General features: G+C 38.6%; 1 protein-coding gene across 11 annotated transcripts in view; it reads right to left on the reverse strand.

Annotated features, from left to right (window-relative positions):
* lrrc7 (leucine rich repeat containing 7) overlaps window positions 1-19,950 on the reverse strand; it is a 117,684-nt gene that overhangs the window by 50,988 nt on the left and 46,746 nt on the right. For all 11 annotated transcript variants that reach the window (XM_061738645.1, XM_061738644.1, XM_061738647.1 and 8 more), the window contains exon 2: window positions 7,878-8,080. In XM_061738645.1, coding sequence (XP_061594629.1) covers window positions 7,878-8,080 — 203 coding nt within the window. The remainder of the gene's footprint in view (window positions 1-7,877; window positions 8,081-19,950) is intronic.

Below are 19,950 nucleotides of genomic sequence, written 5' to 3' on the forward strand. Positions count from 1 at the left end.
CTATGCAAATGTCAGTTACGTCGCTGCAAAGGTAATTTACTCTATGCAAACGTCAGTTACTCTATGCAAACGTCAGTTACTCTATGCAAACGTCAGTTACGTCTATGCAAAAGTCAGTTACATCTATGCAAATGTCAGTTACGTCTATGCAAACGTCAGTTACGTCTATGCAAACGTCAGTTACATCTATGCAAAAGTCAGTTACTCTATGCAAACGTCAGTTACCTCGCTTCAAACATCAGTCACTCTATGCAAACGTCAGTTACGTCTATGCAAACGTCAGTTACCTCGCTTCAAACATCAGTTATTCTATGCAAACGTCAGTTACTCTATGCAAACGTTAGTTACGTCACTGCAAACATCAGTTACGTCTATGCAAAAGTCAGTTACTCTATGCAAACGTCAGTTATGTCTATGCAAACGTCAGTTACTCTATGCAAACATCAGTTACGTCTATGCAAAAGTCAGTTACGTCTATGCAAAAGTCAGTTACATCTATGCAAAAGTCAGTTACACTATGCAAACGTTAGTTACATCTATGCAAAAGTCAGTTACGTCTATGCAAACGTCAGTTACGTCTATGCAAACGTTAGTTACGTCTATGCAAACGTTAGTTACATCTATGCAAAAGTCAGTTACTCTATGCAAACGTTAGTTACATCTATGCAAAAGTCAGTTACTCTATGCAAACGTTAGTTACGTCACTGCAAACATCAGTTACGTCTATGCAAAAGTCAGTTACTCTATGCAAACATCAGTTACGTCTATGCAAACGTCAGTTACTCTATGCAAACGTCAGTTACTCTATGCAAACGTCAGTTACATCTATGCAAACGTCAGTTACTCTATGCAAACGTCAGTTACATCTATGCAAAAGTCAGTTACTCTATGCAAACGTTAGTTACGTCACTGCAAACATCAGTTACGTCTATGCAAAAGTCAGTTACTCTATGCAAACATCAGTTACGTCTATGCAAAAGTCAGTTACTCTATGCAAACGTCAGTTACATCTATGCAAACGTCAGTTACATCTATGCAAACGTCAGTTACGTCGCTGCAAACATCAGTTACGTCTATGCAAACGTCAGTTACTCTATGCAAACGTCAGTTACTCTATGCAAACGTCAGTTACATCTATGCAAACGTCAGTTACTCTATGCAAACGTCAGTTACATCTATGCAAACGTCAGTTACTCTATGCAAACGTCAGTTACATCTATGCAAACGTCAGTTACTCTATGCAAACGTCAGTTACATCTATGCAAACGTTAGTTACGTCACTGCAAACATCAGTTACGTCTATGCAAAAGTCAGTTACTCTATGCAAACATCAGTTACGTCTATGCAAAAGTCAGTTACTCTATGCAAACGTCAGTTACATCTATGCAAACGTCAGTTACATCTATGCAAACGTCAGTTACGTCTATGCAAACGTCAGTTACGTCGCTGCAAACGTCAGTTACGTCTATGCAAAAGTCAGTTACTCTATGCAAACGTTAGTTACATCTATGCAAAAGTCAGTTACATCTATGCAAACGTCAGTTACGTCTATGCAAACGTCAGTTACGTCTATGCAAACGTCAGTTACGTCTATGCAAACGTTAGTTACATCTATGCAAAAGTCAGTTACTCTATGCAAACGTCAGTTACATCGCTTCAAACATCAGTTACTCTATGCAAAAGTCAGTTACTCTATGCAAACATCAGTTACGTCTATGCAAACGTCAGTTACATCTATGCAAACGTCAGTTACTCTATGCAAACGTCAGTTACATCTATGCAAACGTCAGTTACATCTATGCAAACGTCAGTTACATCTATGCAAAAGTCAGTTACTCTAGGCAAACGTCAGTTACGTCTATGCAAACGTCAGTTACGTCTATGCAAACGTCAGTTACGTCTATAACGGAACATATCATGTCACCAGAGTCGAGAATGAAATGACATAAAGAAGCACCATACTCCTTGTGGAGTTTGCATGTTCTCCCAGTGCCGAGGTTGGTTTTTTGCAACAGTCCAAAAACATGTATGTCAGGTTAACTGGTAAGTTTACATCGCCTGTAGGAGTGAGTGTGTGCTTGTTTATCTGTGATGGACCGGCAACCAGTCCACCGTACCACTGCCTTTTGCTCAAAGAGAGCTGAGACCCCAGAAGACCCCGGTGACCATGACTAGTAATTAACTGGGTAAAGGTGATGGATGGAAGGCTGTGGGCACGACTTTGAAGATAAACTATGTTACTGTGGCCTGATTGTATTCCTCTGTAGTAAGTCGCTATGGATGAAAGCGTCTATTAAATGTTGTATAATGTAATGTAAAGTAAAAACCAAGATGATAACAGCAGAAAGAACAACTTTGATTTGCTTTAAAATACAGGCTCAACCATTAAGTTGGAATAATGTTGTTTTCAGAAACAATCAGCTTTTCATTTACAATCATTTAATGAGGAAAGGTAAAAACATGTTTTATTCCAACTTAATGGGCAACTGTGTATTCCAGACAGTGCACGTAAAGGAGCCAAATTAAATGACATTCAAAAATAATTATGACATTTTTATTAAACTAACAAGATCGCAGGACATTTTTATTATTTATCCAAAATTAACATAAAATTAAATGTGATTAAATGTGACTGTGTAAGCATGATAGTAACCCTGTGGTGAAGATTGTGACAACGAATCAGTTTCCAAATCTCATGGCCACAGATTTCCAGACATCATTCAGATACGGCCACATTTCTCCATCACTAATTCACCCTGTAGTATGTCGATGCCAAGCTTTAGTCATTTATATTCACACAATAACATTTTCCGGCCGACACAGAAATCTGTAATCAGGAGGCAAATTCATTGATTCATTCATTTCAAATTCATGATTTCCATGGCTAAAGACCTCAAAAATGATACATAGCATTTTTACAGGCATAGTATCATGAAAAAAAAAACCTTTATGAAGAAAAAGAACTAGATGTATGAAGAGTCAAAAGAAAAATCTTTCTGAGTGAATCCCACTCCTCAAAAAATAAAAATCACAATTTTTGCAAAGTGGTGTTACATAAAAAGGTGTAAAAGAGGTGCAGAGTGAGCAGAAACCTAGAAAGATATCAATGATACAAAAAAGAGAGCTTTTTTTTTCTTTGAACAGGAACTGCAATTGTTTTATGAAGATTAAAAGGTAATAATAATGTATAAGAAAAGTAAAACGCAATCTCATATGGATAATTTGGTGCTTTGTTGGTTCTACATGTACTGTACTGTATTATTCCATAAATGCTACGGTGGCAGGTGGGCATAGAAGTTAATTCCCAACCTTGGTTCTCCTTTAACATGTTTCATGATGCACCAGATCTTCTCTGTGGTTGATATATCTGGGTTGCAAGCAGGGGAATAAACTCTTACAGTTGTTGCTGTAGCACATGAAACATGCAGAATGTGGTTGGCACTTTCATTTTTGTAGTGGTGAGTGACTGTATATCCAGTTTTCTATACCCTATGCTGAGAGCAGTAACATGTAACAGTGCTTTGCCTTTTTAGGTGACACAGAACTGGACCAGTATTATTTGCACAGAGCTGCATATTTTGGTAAGTGGACATCAAGGTGGAGGGATTTCTACAAAATGAATGCCATGGCGGAACTAAATCACTCCATCCAGTGAGAGTAACTACAAACAGAATTTGTATTTCTGTCTGTTGAAGAAAATATTCAATCCATTTGTATCAACCTGTTTTGACCTATTTTGTATTGACCTGCAAAGATATAGCCACATTTACACTGCAACATCTTCATCTTCAGGTAAATAGCTACGTTGCTTATCACAGGCATGGTCTGCTCTGAGATAACAGGTCACACCGGGCCTCTTCACTCACACTGACTCACATGCACACAGGAGAAGAGGTACTACTTAAGTAAAAGCCAGTCAGTGAAAAGCCTATACGATCCTGGCACATGTTTTCTTTCAGTTAAATGCAATTTCTCTCACACAGCCTTATTAGATGGTTTCCTCCATGCAAGCTAAAATTAGAAATCCAATTCAACATCTTTGTCATATAACCAGGGCAGGATATCAATATATGTGACATCCTTCTTATAAACAGCACCTGTAATTCTCCTTGAAATATAGGAGAGCATTTTGTCTCAGTCCTGCCTAAAGAGGGGCTTCTGAGCATCTCTGACAGCCAAGGATGCCAATACATGACCAGGAAATGACATATTCTTTCATCCCATGGTTCATATAATAATCAAACAAATCTAGTCTTAAACAGCCTTTTACAACCTTTACTGCACACAATATAGATCTAATTTGGACTCCATGTTCCTGGATGGATGGATGGATGGATGGCATATTTTAGCACAGATGAGCCTAACAATATCTGATGTACCAGTGCTGCAAAAACAATGAAAAACCACATCCTGCATTATTACATCACCATGGATAAAGTCTCTAAACTGGCCCAGCTGCTGTCCAGAGCAGTTCCACTATAAATATACAACAATGATGACGACAATAATAATAACAACAGAAAAAGAAGAGGCAATAAAAACTGGACTCAAAAAGCTGAGATCAAATCAGGCAAAACGGGGAAACATTTGACTTAAAAAATTATTTAAAAACATCTACATTTCTGATAAACTGGAGTGTTTGTAATATAAGAGTGTGATTTGCACATTATTTATATACCCTGTCAGTATTTACATGTCTTACATAAATTTAGCAGGCGCTTTTATCCAAAGCGACTTACAACAAAAGAATGCATTCAAGGTACTTTTCTTTTTTTTGAGCAGCAGCAAGCTTTGCAGCAGTGCTTTGGTTGTCAAGGCAAAGATGGGCCTTACTTGCTCCTGAGATAGACAACTGAACAGAGGGGTGTATGCCAACGCAAATGATCGCTTCCATGACTGCCAAAGCTCACTCTGTGGTTGTCTCATTTATATGAGAGACAGAAACATTTTGATTTAAGTAAAAAGCAACCCTTCATTCCTCAAATCAGCTACCTCTACAGAGCTAAAAACAGTATAAATGATGTTCAGGCTCCAGCACATAACTTATTTCAGCTGCTGCCTTCAGGCAAACTCTGCAACACTTTCATGGAAAGAACTACAGGACTCATAAACATTGTCTTCCACACTCAGCTTAACAATAAGACTGCAACATATTTAATGTTTAATGATGTGCTCCACCACTGTGACACAAGTAAAAACTACCAAAAAAAGTTATATTATAAAAATTAAGTTGTATTTCATGCTTGATATGTACAGTATATGGTGTATTGCTGATTCAGTTTTTGTTTTATAATGGTAACAATAATAATAATAATTTGTTTTATTTTTAGGGGGGCCTTTGTAGACACTCAAGGTCACCGTAGAAAGTTAAAAGAGCAATCAGTCCATCAAAAACTCAAAAAGCACCAATAAAATACAGTATTAAAAAAAAAACAATAAAACAATGATAAGGGATACCAGGGATGGAACAATTCCATAGAGAGTCTAAGGCCATGTTTACAAAAACGGATATTTCCCCCTCTACGTTTTGAAAAGTACCATCATTTACACAAACCTGCATAAATACGCTGTTAAGGTGCTATGAGCAGCCAAACCTACAGGGGGCAGTGTAACGAGAAGCATAAAGTCATGCTAGCCAATCAGAATCCTGGAAAAAAAACGTCAACAAATGACACGAGTAACTTCCAAGATGGAACGAGAGTCTTTCGTTTGGAGTGACAGAGAAGTGGAGTTACTTTTAAGTGTGACGTTAGAATATAAAACTGCTAAAATACAAGAAAATATTGACGGTGGCCAAATAAATTGTAAACACAGGTGGCACACATGATGCTGGTGATGTTTATGTTGCATAATGTGACGTTCTGACATCTAAATGTCCGTTTACAAGCAAACGTGAAAATGGGGTTTTTGAAAATCTCCACTTTAGCCGGAGTTTTCAGAAATGATCGTTTTTGGTGAATTTGAGCTTCGTTTTCGTGTAAACGAACGGCCAAAACCCATGAAAACACCACCGTTTTTGCAACGTGTAAACGGGGCCTAAAAGGATGCTGTGGCAGGGTGTAGGATTGGGGCGTGGTCTGCGGGGGAGAGAGGGAGTGCGGGGGAGTAGCGCACAGGTGACGCGGTTTGGAACAGCTGATTGTGCACAGGTGCGTCTAATCAATCTCTCTACCTGCCTGTGTACTTCAGTAGTGTGCGGGCCCTGGAGACGCAGGTGAAACGGAGACCCGGAAACGACGGTTACCGCGTGCGTGTGTGTGTGTCTGGCGACCAATAAAGTCCACCATTTCTCTGCCAACCCACGTGTCCCCGTACGCACTGTAGCCGACTCGTGCTAGCTGGACAGGAACATACACGTTTTCAACCGGGATTTAAAAAATGGCAGTAGAAGTAGGGCTGGGCAATATGGACCAAAAGTCATATCTCGATATTTTCTAGCTAAATGGCGATACTCGATATATATAGATATCTTTTCTGTGACATAATTGGGGTTTCCCCCAAAGCATTATAGCATAGCATCTCTGTTAGCTTCATTTTTTTCTGAGGCAAACCCTTAAAAAAACAGTCAGTTTTAATACAATGCCACGTGCCAAATGTCACACAGGTTCCTTTATTAACAGAGGTCTGCACAATATCAAAATGTATAAAACAAATGAAATAAAAATAAACTGCCTGCATGTATAGAATAAAAATGCTTCTTGAATAAAATAAAACAAATATCCCTTTCCTGCATAACAATTAAATTAAAATACACTGTGCAATTAATACAATGTAGACAGTAACAGGCAGACTTTTCCACTGAAGTTGACAGTTGTGCAAATAACAAAACATTTGTGCAAATCTCAAATAAACATTCAAATCAATTTGTCACAAAATAAGCTATATCAAAATCATAATTAAAAAAATAAATAAATACATTTAAAAAAAAACCTATATCGATATAAACGATATTGTCTCGTACCATATCGCGTTTGAAAATATATCGATATATATTAAAATCTCGATATATCGCCCAGCCCTAAGTAGAAGTGGAGTGTTGGATGTCACATGGGAGGGAATTCCAATGGTGGGGGGGGCTGAGCGACTAAATGCTCTCGAGCCCATGGTAACCAGGCGACCTGGTTGGAGGATGAGGCGGGTGGGAAGAGGACCCGAGAGATCTGGCGGGTATTTTGATGTGAAGGACTTCAGAAAGATCGGGAGGGGCATGAGTGTTGATGGCCTTGAAAGTGATGAGAAGGATTTTGTAGATGATGTGACGTTGAACGGGGAGCCAGTGAAGTTGCTGCAGAACGGCTGTTACATGACTGATGGAGGGAGTTCCAGTCGTGACACGGGCAGCAGAGTTTTGAACCCGTTGTAGTTTATGGGTGGATTTGGCAGGCAAACCAAAGAGGCGAGAATTACAATAATCTAAATGGGATGTGACCAGGGAATGAATTTCAGCAGTTGAGGAGGATAGTGACGGGCGCAGGCAAGAAATACCTAAATGAAAGTAAGCTGACCGAGTGACATTATTGATATGGGACTTGAAACATAGGTGCTGTCCAGAATGACATCCAGACTCTTAACCTGGAGAAATGTGATGTTTTTTTTTTTCGTTTTTGTACTAATGCACTAATCAGGAGAAAAACTGTGACCATAAAGGATTTATTTTCTATTCACTATCATCCATTGGGATGACAGAGCAGGACATGTTCAGCTTTCAGTTGACGCATGAGTACTACAGACTGGTCGTGAGAAGCAGTGCGTGGATGAGTCTCTATGAATATCCTAAGATTTTCCAGCAGATACCTCAACAAACTTAATTACATTGTTTTCAGATAAAAAATCAAATATAAAGAGCAGGAGAGGGTGGAAAAGTAGATGAGTTTTACCTTCGGTAGCTCCTCAATCTGGTTGGCGTCCAGGTAGAGCTCCTCCAGAGTTCTCTCGAAGCTGAAGATTTCTTTGGGGACCTGCTGCAGGCTGCAGTGGGAGTAGTCCAACACGGAGATCACTTCCTCTTCACCACGGAAACAACGGCACGGCACCAGCCGGCCAATGAGCTTCCGTTTAGTGGTCATCTCCAGACACTGAACTGTGAGGGAAAACAAAAGCAAGGATGGAAGTGTTGTTTAATTTGCTTCCGAGGGTTTGAAACTTACAAGCGTCATCTAGTTTCTCTGTGGTACATTGTTGATTGACAATAAACTGTTTTTGCATAACCAGGATGAATCATTAAAAAGAATGTTGGCTCCATTAAAACCCATACGCACTTTTCTGGGCAAAAATTTGAAACATTTTCTCTAAATCTTTCAGCAATAAGTTTGTATTCTTTAATAATGGCAGGTTTTGGTCGTTTTTATGGTAAATTAAACCAAACAAAAAAGAAGGAAAACTTGTGTGAAATGTGGTGAGTGAAAATCTTTCAATTACAATTAAGTTCTAAAATTTTGAAATTGACATCGGCCCTATGGGCAGAAATATGTGCCACTAGAAACTGAATTTGAATCATTTATATTTGAATTTGAATTGCTCAACTTGAACAATTGCATTGAAAAACGGAATCTGAATCACATAATTTGAATTTGTATTGTTTAATTTGAATCATTGCATTAAAAAACTGAATTTACATTCCGAAAAACTGAATCTACATTCAGCTCTCACAATTCAAATTCAGTTCTTGAAATTCAATTTCAATTCTACTGTGCCAGACATCCGGGTCTTCTGGAGGAACAGCAATCGAGTGCAGATACAAAGAACTCGGGTATCAGTCACGAGACGTTTTTTGTTGTCAGCGCCATCTGGAGGACCGACCGGGGACATTCCAGTCCCCCGGTCTCGCACTCAGCAGACACGCCGGTTTCTCCCAGTGGCCAGCCGCGGTACTGCAACAAACAATCCCATGGAGCCCAGAAAGCTTTTTTCCCATAGACCGCAATAGTAAAAGAGAAGCCTCTAAAACTGTTCACAGGAACCTCCAGCTGTAATCACCGTCAATTACTAATCTTTGTATTCTATATTTTTAAGTCATGGACTTTATACATTTACATTTATACATTAATTGTTTTTTTTAAATGTTTTTGTTGTCGTTTTTTTATTGTATGACTGCACTGTACTGTATTTTTATGTTCAGGACCCCAGGAAGACTAGAGGCACATTTGTGTGCTTCTAATGGGGATCCTTAACTAAACTAAACTAAACTAAACTAAACTAAACTATACATACCCATACCTGCCAACATTGGGATGTGAAAAAGAGGGAGATTTTCTGGGGTAGCGGTTGGAATGCTCCACTCACAACATCCCCGCCATGATAAACAAGACGACTTTTTTTTTTTTTATAACTTTTTATTTTTTCCTTTTTCACAAATAACAGAACATTTCCCCCTACACAGACAATCAAAAAGTGCATATTAAGTCGACATTAATACAGACAGCAAGATTACTTATTAAGACAATTCCCCTTCTTTTACTACAATCCATTTCTATCAGTATCCAAATACAACACAACATCTCCCCATCTTTGGTCAAAAGTGTCCATTTTCATTTGTAGCCTTGCGGTCATCTGTTCCATGATGTATACCTGCTTCAGTCTCTGCTTCCACTGTGTTACTGTCGGTGATTTACTGTCCTTCCAATTCACAGTAATCATTTTCTTGGCAATCAGTAACAAAATCCGCAGTATATATCGCTGTTCTGCGTTATACGTTTCCTTTGCTACAGCTCCCAACAAATACACTATAGGATCCAGAGGAACATTTACCTTGACAATATTTTTTATTTCTGCTTCGACATTTTTCCAAAACGCCTGAATTATTGGACAATCCCAAAAGATATGTGTGTAATCCCCAATTCCTCCACAATTCCTCCAACACATTTCAATCAAAGGTGTCTTGACAAACAAAGAAATATTCAGGGGAGTGTTAAAATATCTCATTTTTAATTTCCAATCAAACTCTTTCCATAATTGACTATTTAATCCCTTGTGACTGTCCATACATAATTCTTCCCACAGACTATCTTCGATTATAATATTTAGTTCCAATTCCCATTTTTCCTTAATATTCAGTGTGTTTTGTGTATCCGTTGAGATTCTTTTATATATCTGAGATACATGCTTTTTATTTGGGATACCCTTCTCTATTATAGAAATAAAATATTGTTCAATTTTATTTGGACTTTTACTAACTGTCTCTCTCTCCGTGTGGCTTGTCAGATAGTGTCTTATTTGGAAATATCTGTATAAATCATTTGATACAAGTCCAAATTGTTCCTGAAGTTGTTTAAATGATTTAATCACCGTACCATCAAATAATTGATTTATTGTGATAAGTCCCCTATTGGCCCATATTCGGTACCCACCATCCCCTATTGAAGGGGGGAACTCTGGATTACCTAAAATCGGCATGGCTCTCGAGATTGAATTTGGGCCCCCTAACCATTTTTTAACTGTATCCCACACTTTCAGGGTGTGTTTGATCCAGTCATTCTCAATCTTAAGTCTGTTAATAGATTTAATACTAATAAACGGCAGTACACCTAATGTGATCCCCTTTGTCGTACTTTGCTCTATCTTAACCCAACCCGTTTCCTCGTCTTTCGTTATCCAAGACACTATTGCAGCCACCTGAGCAGCCCAATAATAGTTTTTTAAATCGGGCAGGCCCAAACCCCCCTTATCTTTTGCTAAGGTCAAGGTTTTCAGTCTTATTCTGGGTCTTTTGTTCTGCCAAATGAATTTAGAGATCAATTTATTTAATGTCTTGAAGAAAGAGACTGGAACTTTTACTGGTAAAGCTTGAAATAAAAACAGGAGTCTCGGAAGTATATTCATTTTTGTTGTCTCAACCCTACCAAATAGAGAAAGAGGAAGGATCTCCCAACGTGTCATGTCACCTCTTATTTGTGTAAGTAGTTTATCATAATTGGCTTTGAATAGTTGCGTGGGATGGGGTGTGATGACAATTCCCAAGTATCGAAATCCTTGCTTGGACCAACGAAAAGAGACAACATTATTTAGTTGCACGGGCCAATTTCCCGAGATCATCATTGCCTCTGATTTATTTTGATTAATTTTGTAACCTGAGATTTCCCCATATTCACCAAGACAACGCATGAGTGCTGGAATAGAGTTAAGTGGGTGTTTTATCATAACCAAAATGTCATCCGCAAAAAGTGCTATTTTATGAACCGACCCCTCCTCATCCGTCAGCCCTTGAATCTCTTCATTTTGGCGAATAGCCTCTGCTAGAGGTTCAATGCTAATCGCGAAAAGGATCGGCGACAGCGAGTCTCCCTGTCTCACACCCCTCTCCACCCTGAAGAAATCAGAGCAATGACCATTAATCTTCACTCTCGACTTGGGATCTTTATAAAGCAAACGAATCCAACTGGTAAATTTTTCTCCAAAGCCCATTTCCAATAGCGTATGTTCAAGAAATTCCAGATCAATTCTATCAAATGCTTTCTCAGCGTCCAGGCTGAGAAGCATCGAAGACTGTCTATTTTTAATTGCTATTGACTGCATATTTAAAACCCTCCTTATATTACTTGTTCCATGGCGTCCTGTAATAAATCCTGTCTGGTCCGGTTTAATTAATTTCTTTATGTATTTTTGTATTCTGGTTGCTATAATTGACGTTAATATTTTATAGTCCACACACAAAAGGCTTATGGGCCGATAACTAGGACACTGCAAGGGATCCTTCCCCTCTTTATGTAGTACTGTGATAATAGCTTCCGACCACGAGTCTGGGGGATCTCCTGAATTCAGAACATAGTTATATACCTTACATAACACCGGGGCGAGGTCACTCACTAAAACTTTATAATATTCTCCCGTAAAACCATCTACTCCCGGTGATTTGTTGTTTTTGAGTTTAGCTATAGTTTCTTTTATTTCATCTTCTCTAATTGGCTCCACTAATTTTGTCGCTTCTTCATCTGTCAATTTGGTCATTTTTAAGGGGCTTAAAAATCCCTTAATTTTCTCTGTCTTTGATTCTAGGATCAGACATTTATATAGTTGTTCATAATATTTTGCAAAAGCTTGTGATATTTCTTTTGGGTGTGTTTCAATCTGATTGTTTTCTGGGTGTCTAATTCTTGGGATTACGCGACTGGACTGGGCCTTTCGAAGCTGAAAAGCCAGTAGTCTACTTGCCTTATTTCCCATTTCGTAATATTTTCTACTCATGTACCTGAAAGCCCCCTCTGCTTTGTATGTTAATACCTCATCCAGTTTCAACCTGACCTCTTTCAACTTTTTGAGCGTCTCCTCTTTTCTATTTTCTTTGTGTTCTCTCTCTAATCTTTTTATCTCATCCTCAAATTCAAGTTGTTTCGCTAGTCTTTGTTTTTTAAGTTGCGACCCTATAGATATAATTTTCCCTCTTATTGTGGCTTTTCCTGCATCCCATAACACCGAAGGAGAGACAGTATCATTATCATTCAGGGCAAAGTATTCAACCAGAGCTAATTGAATTTCCCTTTTTGTATGAATATCTGCTAATAATGAGACATTGAGCCTCCAAAATTTAAAATGATTGTTAGACCCTAAATTAATTTCCATAGTGACCGGGCTATGATCTGAAATTGTTATTGATCCTATATTGCTGTTTCTTATTCTGTATATGTCCTTTTTTGAAGTGAGGAGATAGTCTATCCTTGAGTAACTACCGTGTACATGAGACATGAATGTAAAGTCTCTATCCTTCGGATGTAAATAGCGCCAAACATCCACTAAACCTAGCTCTCTCATCATATTTAATAGAGCTTTTGACATTTTAGATTGGGGTTTCATTGTTATGGGTTGTCTATCTAATTTATTATTTAATGTACAATTGAAATCTCCCCCGATTAGGATAATACCCTCCCCTTCATCCGCCAAAAGAGCTGCAATTTTCATAAAAAAATGTGGGCAGTCTTCATTTGGTGCATATATATTTAAAATAGTTACTTTTTGTCCCGCAGCTGTTCCAACCACCATAATATAGCGGCCTTCACTATCTTGAAAAGTTTTTTCATTATTATAATACATAGATTTGTTAAATAGGATAGCCACCCCTCTTTTTTTCTCATTCCCATATGATGCACTGTAAACCTGATCCACCCACTCTCTTTTTAACTTTGAGTGTTCTGATTCAGACAAATGTGTTTCTTGAATCAGCGCCACAGAACATTGCATTTTCTTTAACTGCCCTAAGATCTTTTTCCTTTTAATTGGGTTGTTGATTCCTTTTATATTATAGCTAACAAAATTCAAATAAGTCATTGTCTGGATTGTACCAAAAGTTACATGTCTGTGTATTTAAACGTATGTTATATACAAAATTCTGCCTAGACTGTATGCACATGAACAATTTATGGTCAACTATGTGTGACAGGGGGAACAACAACAAAAAAACACAAAGAACCTTAATAAAATAAAATCGAACTTCCAAATTTCCAATCGAACACAGAGTTTTAACCCAAACTGTGTCCGATCCCCGCTGGTGTTGGGGCAGAGAGGTGTGACCTACCCTCTCTGTGGGAAAAAACACATAAAGTGCAAATAAAACCAATATTACACCTAAATGTAAGAAAGGTCTAAATGAGTGTAATCCACTCATGGTGAAAACTAACAAAACAAACAACAACCGGCATCCGTCTGGACTTAACATATGAATTGTAAATAAAATAACAACAATACATATCTTTACACTAGTGACTTAGCCTTATATGTATTCATTGTCTCTTTATCACTGTAATTACTGTCGCATTTCAGTCATTTTTTTTTTTTTTTGACTACCTTGGCAGTTAAAGGTGGTTTAATCTTCTCCTTGTAGAAAGATCTTCAGGTCTGACGTCAACATCCCCCGATCCTTCCTCTTTGCGCTGCTCCTCCACTCCTCCTTTAATTCCTCCTCGACCCGTTCCCTCTCTCCACATCGCACCTCCACTCCCAGGTCCTTCAGCACCGCCGCAGCCCTCGTCAGTGTGGAGAAGGTCTTATTTCCCGTATCCATCTTGAGCTTCAGTTGCGCCGGGTACATGCAATTTGCCTGCACGCCTTTCTTTTTGAGTTGCTTGATGACTTCGCGGACTTTTGCTCTTTTCTTTTGAAGTTCAGGGGAGTAATCTTGATCAAAAAAGATTCTCTTGTCTTGGAAAAAGATCTGCCCCTGGCTCCATGCTTGCTTTATAACCGCATCCTTAACCGCAGCATCCAGAAATCTCACAATGATGGACCTGGGGGGAGCCGCCGGGTCCGTAGGTTTGGATTGCAGTGAGCGGTGCGCTCTCTCGATCCTGACATCCAGCTCTGGTGGTAGTTTCAGCACTTTGTGCAGTAGATCTTTCACGAATCCCACCATGTTCCCTCCTTCACTTCCCTCGGGTATTTGAAAGATCCTGATATTATTTCTTCTTAGTCTATTTTGGAGATCGTCGCAGGTGGCTGAAAGTTCGATATCCCGGTGAAGCAGGTATCGGAGCGCCCTCTGCTGGCGCATCACCGTATCTTCAGTTATGCCGGCCCGTTCCTCCAAATTTTTAATTCTCTCTCCATGTTCGCCCATTTGTTCTTTTATGTCTGCCACTGTTTGTTCCAGTCTGTCCAGGGACTTTTTGGTTTGGTTATGCCCCTCTTGGTTTTCCCTTCGAAGTTGTTTCAGCTCCTCCAACAACCCTTGCTCGTGTTGGTCCGTGTGGCTCGTGTGGCTGGCAGCATTCAAGCTGACGTTAGAGGGGCTCCTCCGTTGTTTATCATCTTTTTCTTTCGAATTTTCTTGTTTGCTGGAAGCTTTTTGTCTCGTAGACGAATACATCGTGTATTCTTTCTGATATGTGGACGGCAATTACTGTTGTCACTGATTTAAAAGTATTGTCCGACGGAGCACAGTTTCTAAGCTGCTATTCACTTCATGACGTCACCGGAAGTCCAACAAGACGACTTTTAATGAGCTTTAAATCCATAGCTACAATGAAATGTGCTAAAATGTACCTCCCAAAATGACTCTACAGCCTTTTTGGAGCCAAATATGTTTAATATTAATAACAATAAAATACAATTGTACATACAATAATAACAAAAAACAATGCTGTCATCTGACAGCTCAGGTGAAGAACCAGTAGCCTGGAAAACAGAGGAAGTTGTTGTTGTTGATGTTGTTGATGACAAAAAGTGTTTTTTGCACCTTTTGAAAAAGCAGGAGAAATGGCCACACAGAAAACCCCGGAAACCTGGGGAAACCCAGGAAACCCCCCCCCCCACACACACACACACACACCACCACCACCTCAGTGTGTGATTCAGTATGTGTGTGGTTTAGAAGATGACATTATTGACAGCATTGTTTTTTGTATGTACAATTGTATATTGTATTTTATTGTTATTAATATTAAGCATATTTGGCTCCAAAAAGGCTGTAGAGTAATTTTGGGAGGTACATTTTAGTACATTCCATTGTAGCTATGGATTTAAAGCTCATTAAAAGTGGTCTTGTTTCTATCAGGGCGTGGATGTTGTGAGTGGAGCATTCCAACCGCTACCCCAGAAAATCTCCCTCTTTTTCACAGCCCAATGGCAGGTATGGGTATGTATAAAGTCCATGACTTAAAAATATAGAATACAAAGATTATTAATTGACGGTGATTACAGCTGGAGGTTCCTGTGAACAGTTTTAGAGGCTTCTCTTTTACTATTGCGGTCTATGGGAAAAAAGCTTTCTGGGCCACATGGGATTTTTTGTTGCAGTACCGCGGCTGGCCACTGGAAAAAATCGGCGTGCCTTGAGTGTGAGACCGGGGGGCTGGAATGTCCCCGGTCGGTCCTCCAGATGGCCCTGACAACAAAAAACGTCACGTGACTGATACCCGAGTTCTTTGTATCTGCACTCGATTGCTGTTCCTCCAGAAGACCCGGATGTCTGGCACAGTAGAATTGAAATTGAATTTCAAGAACTGAATTTGAATTGTGAGAGCTGAATGTAGATTCAGTTTTTCGGAATGTAGATTCAGTTTTTCAATGCAATGATTCAAATTAAACAATACAAATTCAAATAATGTGATTCAGATTCAGTTTTTTAATGCAATGATTCAAATTAAACAATACAAATTCAAATTATGTGATTCAGATTCAGTTTTTTAATGCAATAATTCAAGTTGAGCAATTCAAATTCAAATATAAATGATTCAAATTCAGTTTCTAGTGGCACATATTTCTGCCCATATCGGCCCTGGTGTAAAGTGCTGACCCTGTATCTTAAAAATATTGAGCTGGGATTGGTTCCAGTCTTTCTCAGCCCTGTTCCTGAGGTGAAGGCAAAGAATGAAAGCTTGGATGCAAGGATAGAATTTTCTAGCTAAAAACTGCACATTTGAAAATAAAACCAACTTTAAACAACTGTGTGTTCTGTTCAGCTTGACAGGGGTTTGTTGCTGTAGTTTAGAATACTTTGAGTGTAAAATCAGGAATACTTTTATTTCCCTTTATAAAAACAAAACCATCGTTTCATTTGCCTTCTCTCGTCTCAAACTTTTCCATTTACCGTAAGATCGGAAAATAATTTGTCTTCAAGGGTCAAAATTCCAAGTGCTGCTGTATCTAGTGTTTATATAATAGCAGAGATGTTTGTGTGTTTGTGTGACTGGGTAAACGAAAATCACATCGTAAAGTGCTTTTTAGAGCTTAGAAACAGTAGTTTAAGTACATTGCATCACCGGTGGTTGCTTTGTTTTCAATGCAGTGAATGGTCGTCAGAGTTGCATTTAAATGCGAAGCATTGACAATTTAAAATGTCAAACATTGATCCAAATATGTACACCACAAGGTATATTGAACCACAGGCCCTGAGCACCACGGCTACTTCAGGATTAAAGCTGTGGAGTTTGAATCTTCTTCCCATCCCTCTGTAAGTTTTCTGTTTATCCAGTTTCCTCCCAACTTTTAAAGATATCTTAACTATAAATGTCTCATGTGGATGAGCTGTGTAAGTAGGGACTTCAGCGGCATGTTCAATTCTGCCATTTCATTTTCTCATTTGCAAAAATTTGTCCATAACGTTAAATATTTTTCCTCATTCACTGGAAGCTATAATACAACATGTTTTCTGCAGAGATAATAAACCCAAATCTAATTCTTCCATTGGCAACACACACAAAAAATACAACCGTGTTTAATCCACCTCTATTCGGATATTATTACTGTTTCAAACATAGCCACTGCTACAGGATTTAGGTTCAAGATCAAGATTAAGATTATCTTTAACATCCCCCAGGGGGGTAATTTGTGTTATAGCCAGCAGTGCAGGATAAAACACAGATCGTAACATACATACTTGATGAGTCACAAAACTGTATTATAATGAAGCTCACAAGCCCCAGGTGCAGTTCGGTCAGATATCAATCATATCTATGGAAACATTGGTATGGGTGCCTTTTAAGACTCTCATGAATAAGAGTATGTTTGTATGTGTTTATGTATTTGTTTTTTATGTTGTATGTCTTGCTATTGGGTCTAGAGTCTGTAATACAGTTATATATATGTATATATATATATATATATATATATATATATATATATATATATATATATATATATATATATATATATATATATATATATATATATATATATATATATAGAGTGCTGGGCGGTATACCGGTTCATACCGAATACCGGTGTTTATTTTTCTTCTGATATGAATTTTTCATATACCGTAATACCGGTGAGTATGTACAGTAGCGTACACAACGTTGGGAACGTAGCACCGCTGGACACTGTTTGTGAGGGGACTGTTTAGCAGCAGTGATGCACCGATTGTTCGGTAACCGAAATTGTTCGGCCGAAAATGACAAAAAAACACTTTCGGTGTTCGGTGGAATAAGTGGGAAAAAAATGAACAATTAATAACGGCGTTGTAATATAAGGAAATAGACTGGCCGCTCCCGTAACAGTTGCACCACAAACATAAATCGTTGGCCAACCAAAAAGTAACCACATAAGAATTTTACCTAACATTCTCCAGGAGGTGGAACCAAAACAACAGAAACAACAAAAATTTTCAGTTTTTTATGTTCAATAAATATTTTCTACCATGTCAATTTGTAAAAGATTTTTTTCTTTGAAAAGCATGCCTAAATCAAATTAATTTGATTTGATTTGACAGTAAAATAGGCCATTCTAAGCCAATTTACTGCAGCAATTCCTTTCCAAATCATTAGAACATGTGGTTAACACCCAGTTGTGCATGAAAAAAAAAATACCGTGATATACCGTGAAACCGATATAATTTTGAAAAATACCGTGATATAAATTTTTGGTCATACCGCCCAGCACTATATCACACATGCGTCATACATACAGGACAGATTTCGTACAAAACCGTGTGTTCTCGTTCTTGTCTCAATATAATCCTGAAAGTTAGTGGTTCATATTCTGTATTTGGCTTAATGAAAGCATTGAAAGAGAAGTCATGAACATGCCTCAGTGTGGTGAACGTTTCTTTACATCATTGAGGGCCAGTGGGAAAAAGAGAAACATCTTCATAAGGAACATGCAAATGCTCTTCTAATCTGGTGAAAAACATCATACTTTAGGGCGCAGATGTTGTCAGGCCAACATTTTCAGAGCTGCAAATGAGGTGTAAAACTAATGGCAGATGGGCAACATAGCCATCCTCTGCAAACCGGCAGTCACCCAAGTCACAGCAGGCTGAGGCTCAACTTGCTTTGACACACACATACATACATATACACAAACACACACGCACACAAAAGTGACAAAGATGACATTCCTCCATTCCACAACTCCATTTTAAAAGCTAAATATGCCATTAGCAGTCTAATCATGTATATTAATATGCCTGAGTGAGGATTCATCATGCAGCTTCACAATTTCACACCCAAATGTTCACTACTCTCAATCTACTGACAACTAGCAATACTTGTATAGCCATCCCTTTCAGATAAAGTGAACCTTTTACTACTCAGATTGCCTCGTCTATTTCCAAGTTTAACTTCAGGTGTGATGAACAGAGGAGAGAGAGTCAAAAGGGGCTCAATGAGGAGAGAAGAAAGGGGACGACATGAAAATGAGAAGGTGTAGAGAGCAGACAGGGGATCACCAGGAGGCTCCGAGATAAGACCTGCCCTGCAGCTTTATCGGTCTATAAACTCACACATGTCCAGCTCTGCGTGAGACCAGATGAATTCACTGAGTACACTTTGTTATCTGCCCCGGGTTGTTGCAAGCCCTGTGAAATCTGATACAAAAAAGGGTTGCAGATCCTTCAGGAGTGTTTATCTAAAAGGGCTGGACTATCCAGTTGATGCTTCCTTATCCGCAGTCCCGTTCAGCGCAGGTGTAATGAGGCCAGCTGGGATTCACTGTTTGTCTACCGTATGTGTAAACCCGCCTGTTAGTGCTTTTGAGGGCATTCATAACATCTAATCGCTCACATTAGGAGCTAACAGGGTTTGTTCAGCAGCAGGGGGTGGGTGGGATTGTATTTACAGAGGTTGTGAATCAAAAGAAAAACGCATTTCAATTGTATTCATTATCCATTAGTGGTTAAAGAAGAAAAGAAAGAAAAAAAAGACAAAATATCTAGATAAAAGTCTAGTTTCACAAGAATAACTGAGAGAAGGAAACAAAAACAGCTCTGCATCAAAAAAGCAAGAGATCCAACAATGTCTTTATGGTAATTGAACATGTAAGTCTACCAAGTGGATAAAAGTTTGTTTCCATTTTGGCCACATTGAGACTGTAAACAGTCATGATCTCCTATTAATAGCTGAGGTGTATTTTCTGATAAAAACAGTAAAGGTGTAACATAAGCCAGGACTGTAACCAACCAAAGAAACTCAAATTTCGGCTAAAATTCGACTATTGGGCTTTAATGATTTGCCCTGAAATTGATTACACACTACAGCCTGTCGAATTTAGAACTTGGTACTTTCCCCCTGGTAAATTAAATTAAATTAC

Source organism: Cololabis saira, chromosome 13 (genome assembly GCF_033807715.1).
Source record: "Cololabis saira isolate AMF1-May2022 chromosome 13, fColSai1.1, whole genome shotgun sequence".
NCBI lineage: Eukaryota > Metazoa > Chordata > Actinopteri > Beloniformes > Belonidae > Cololabis > Cololabis saira.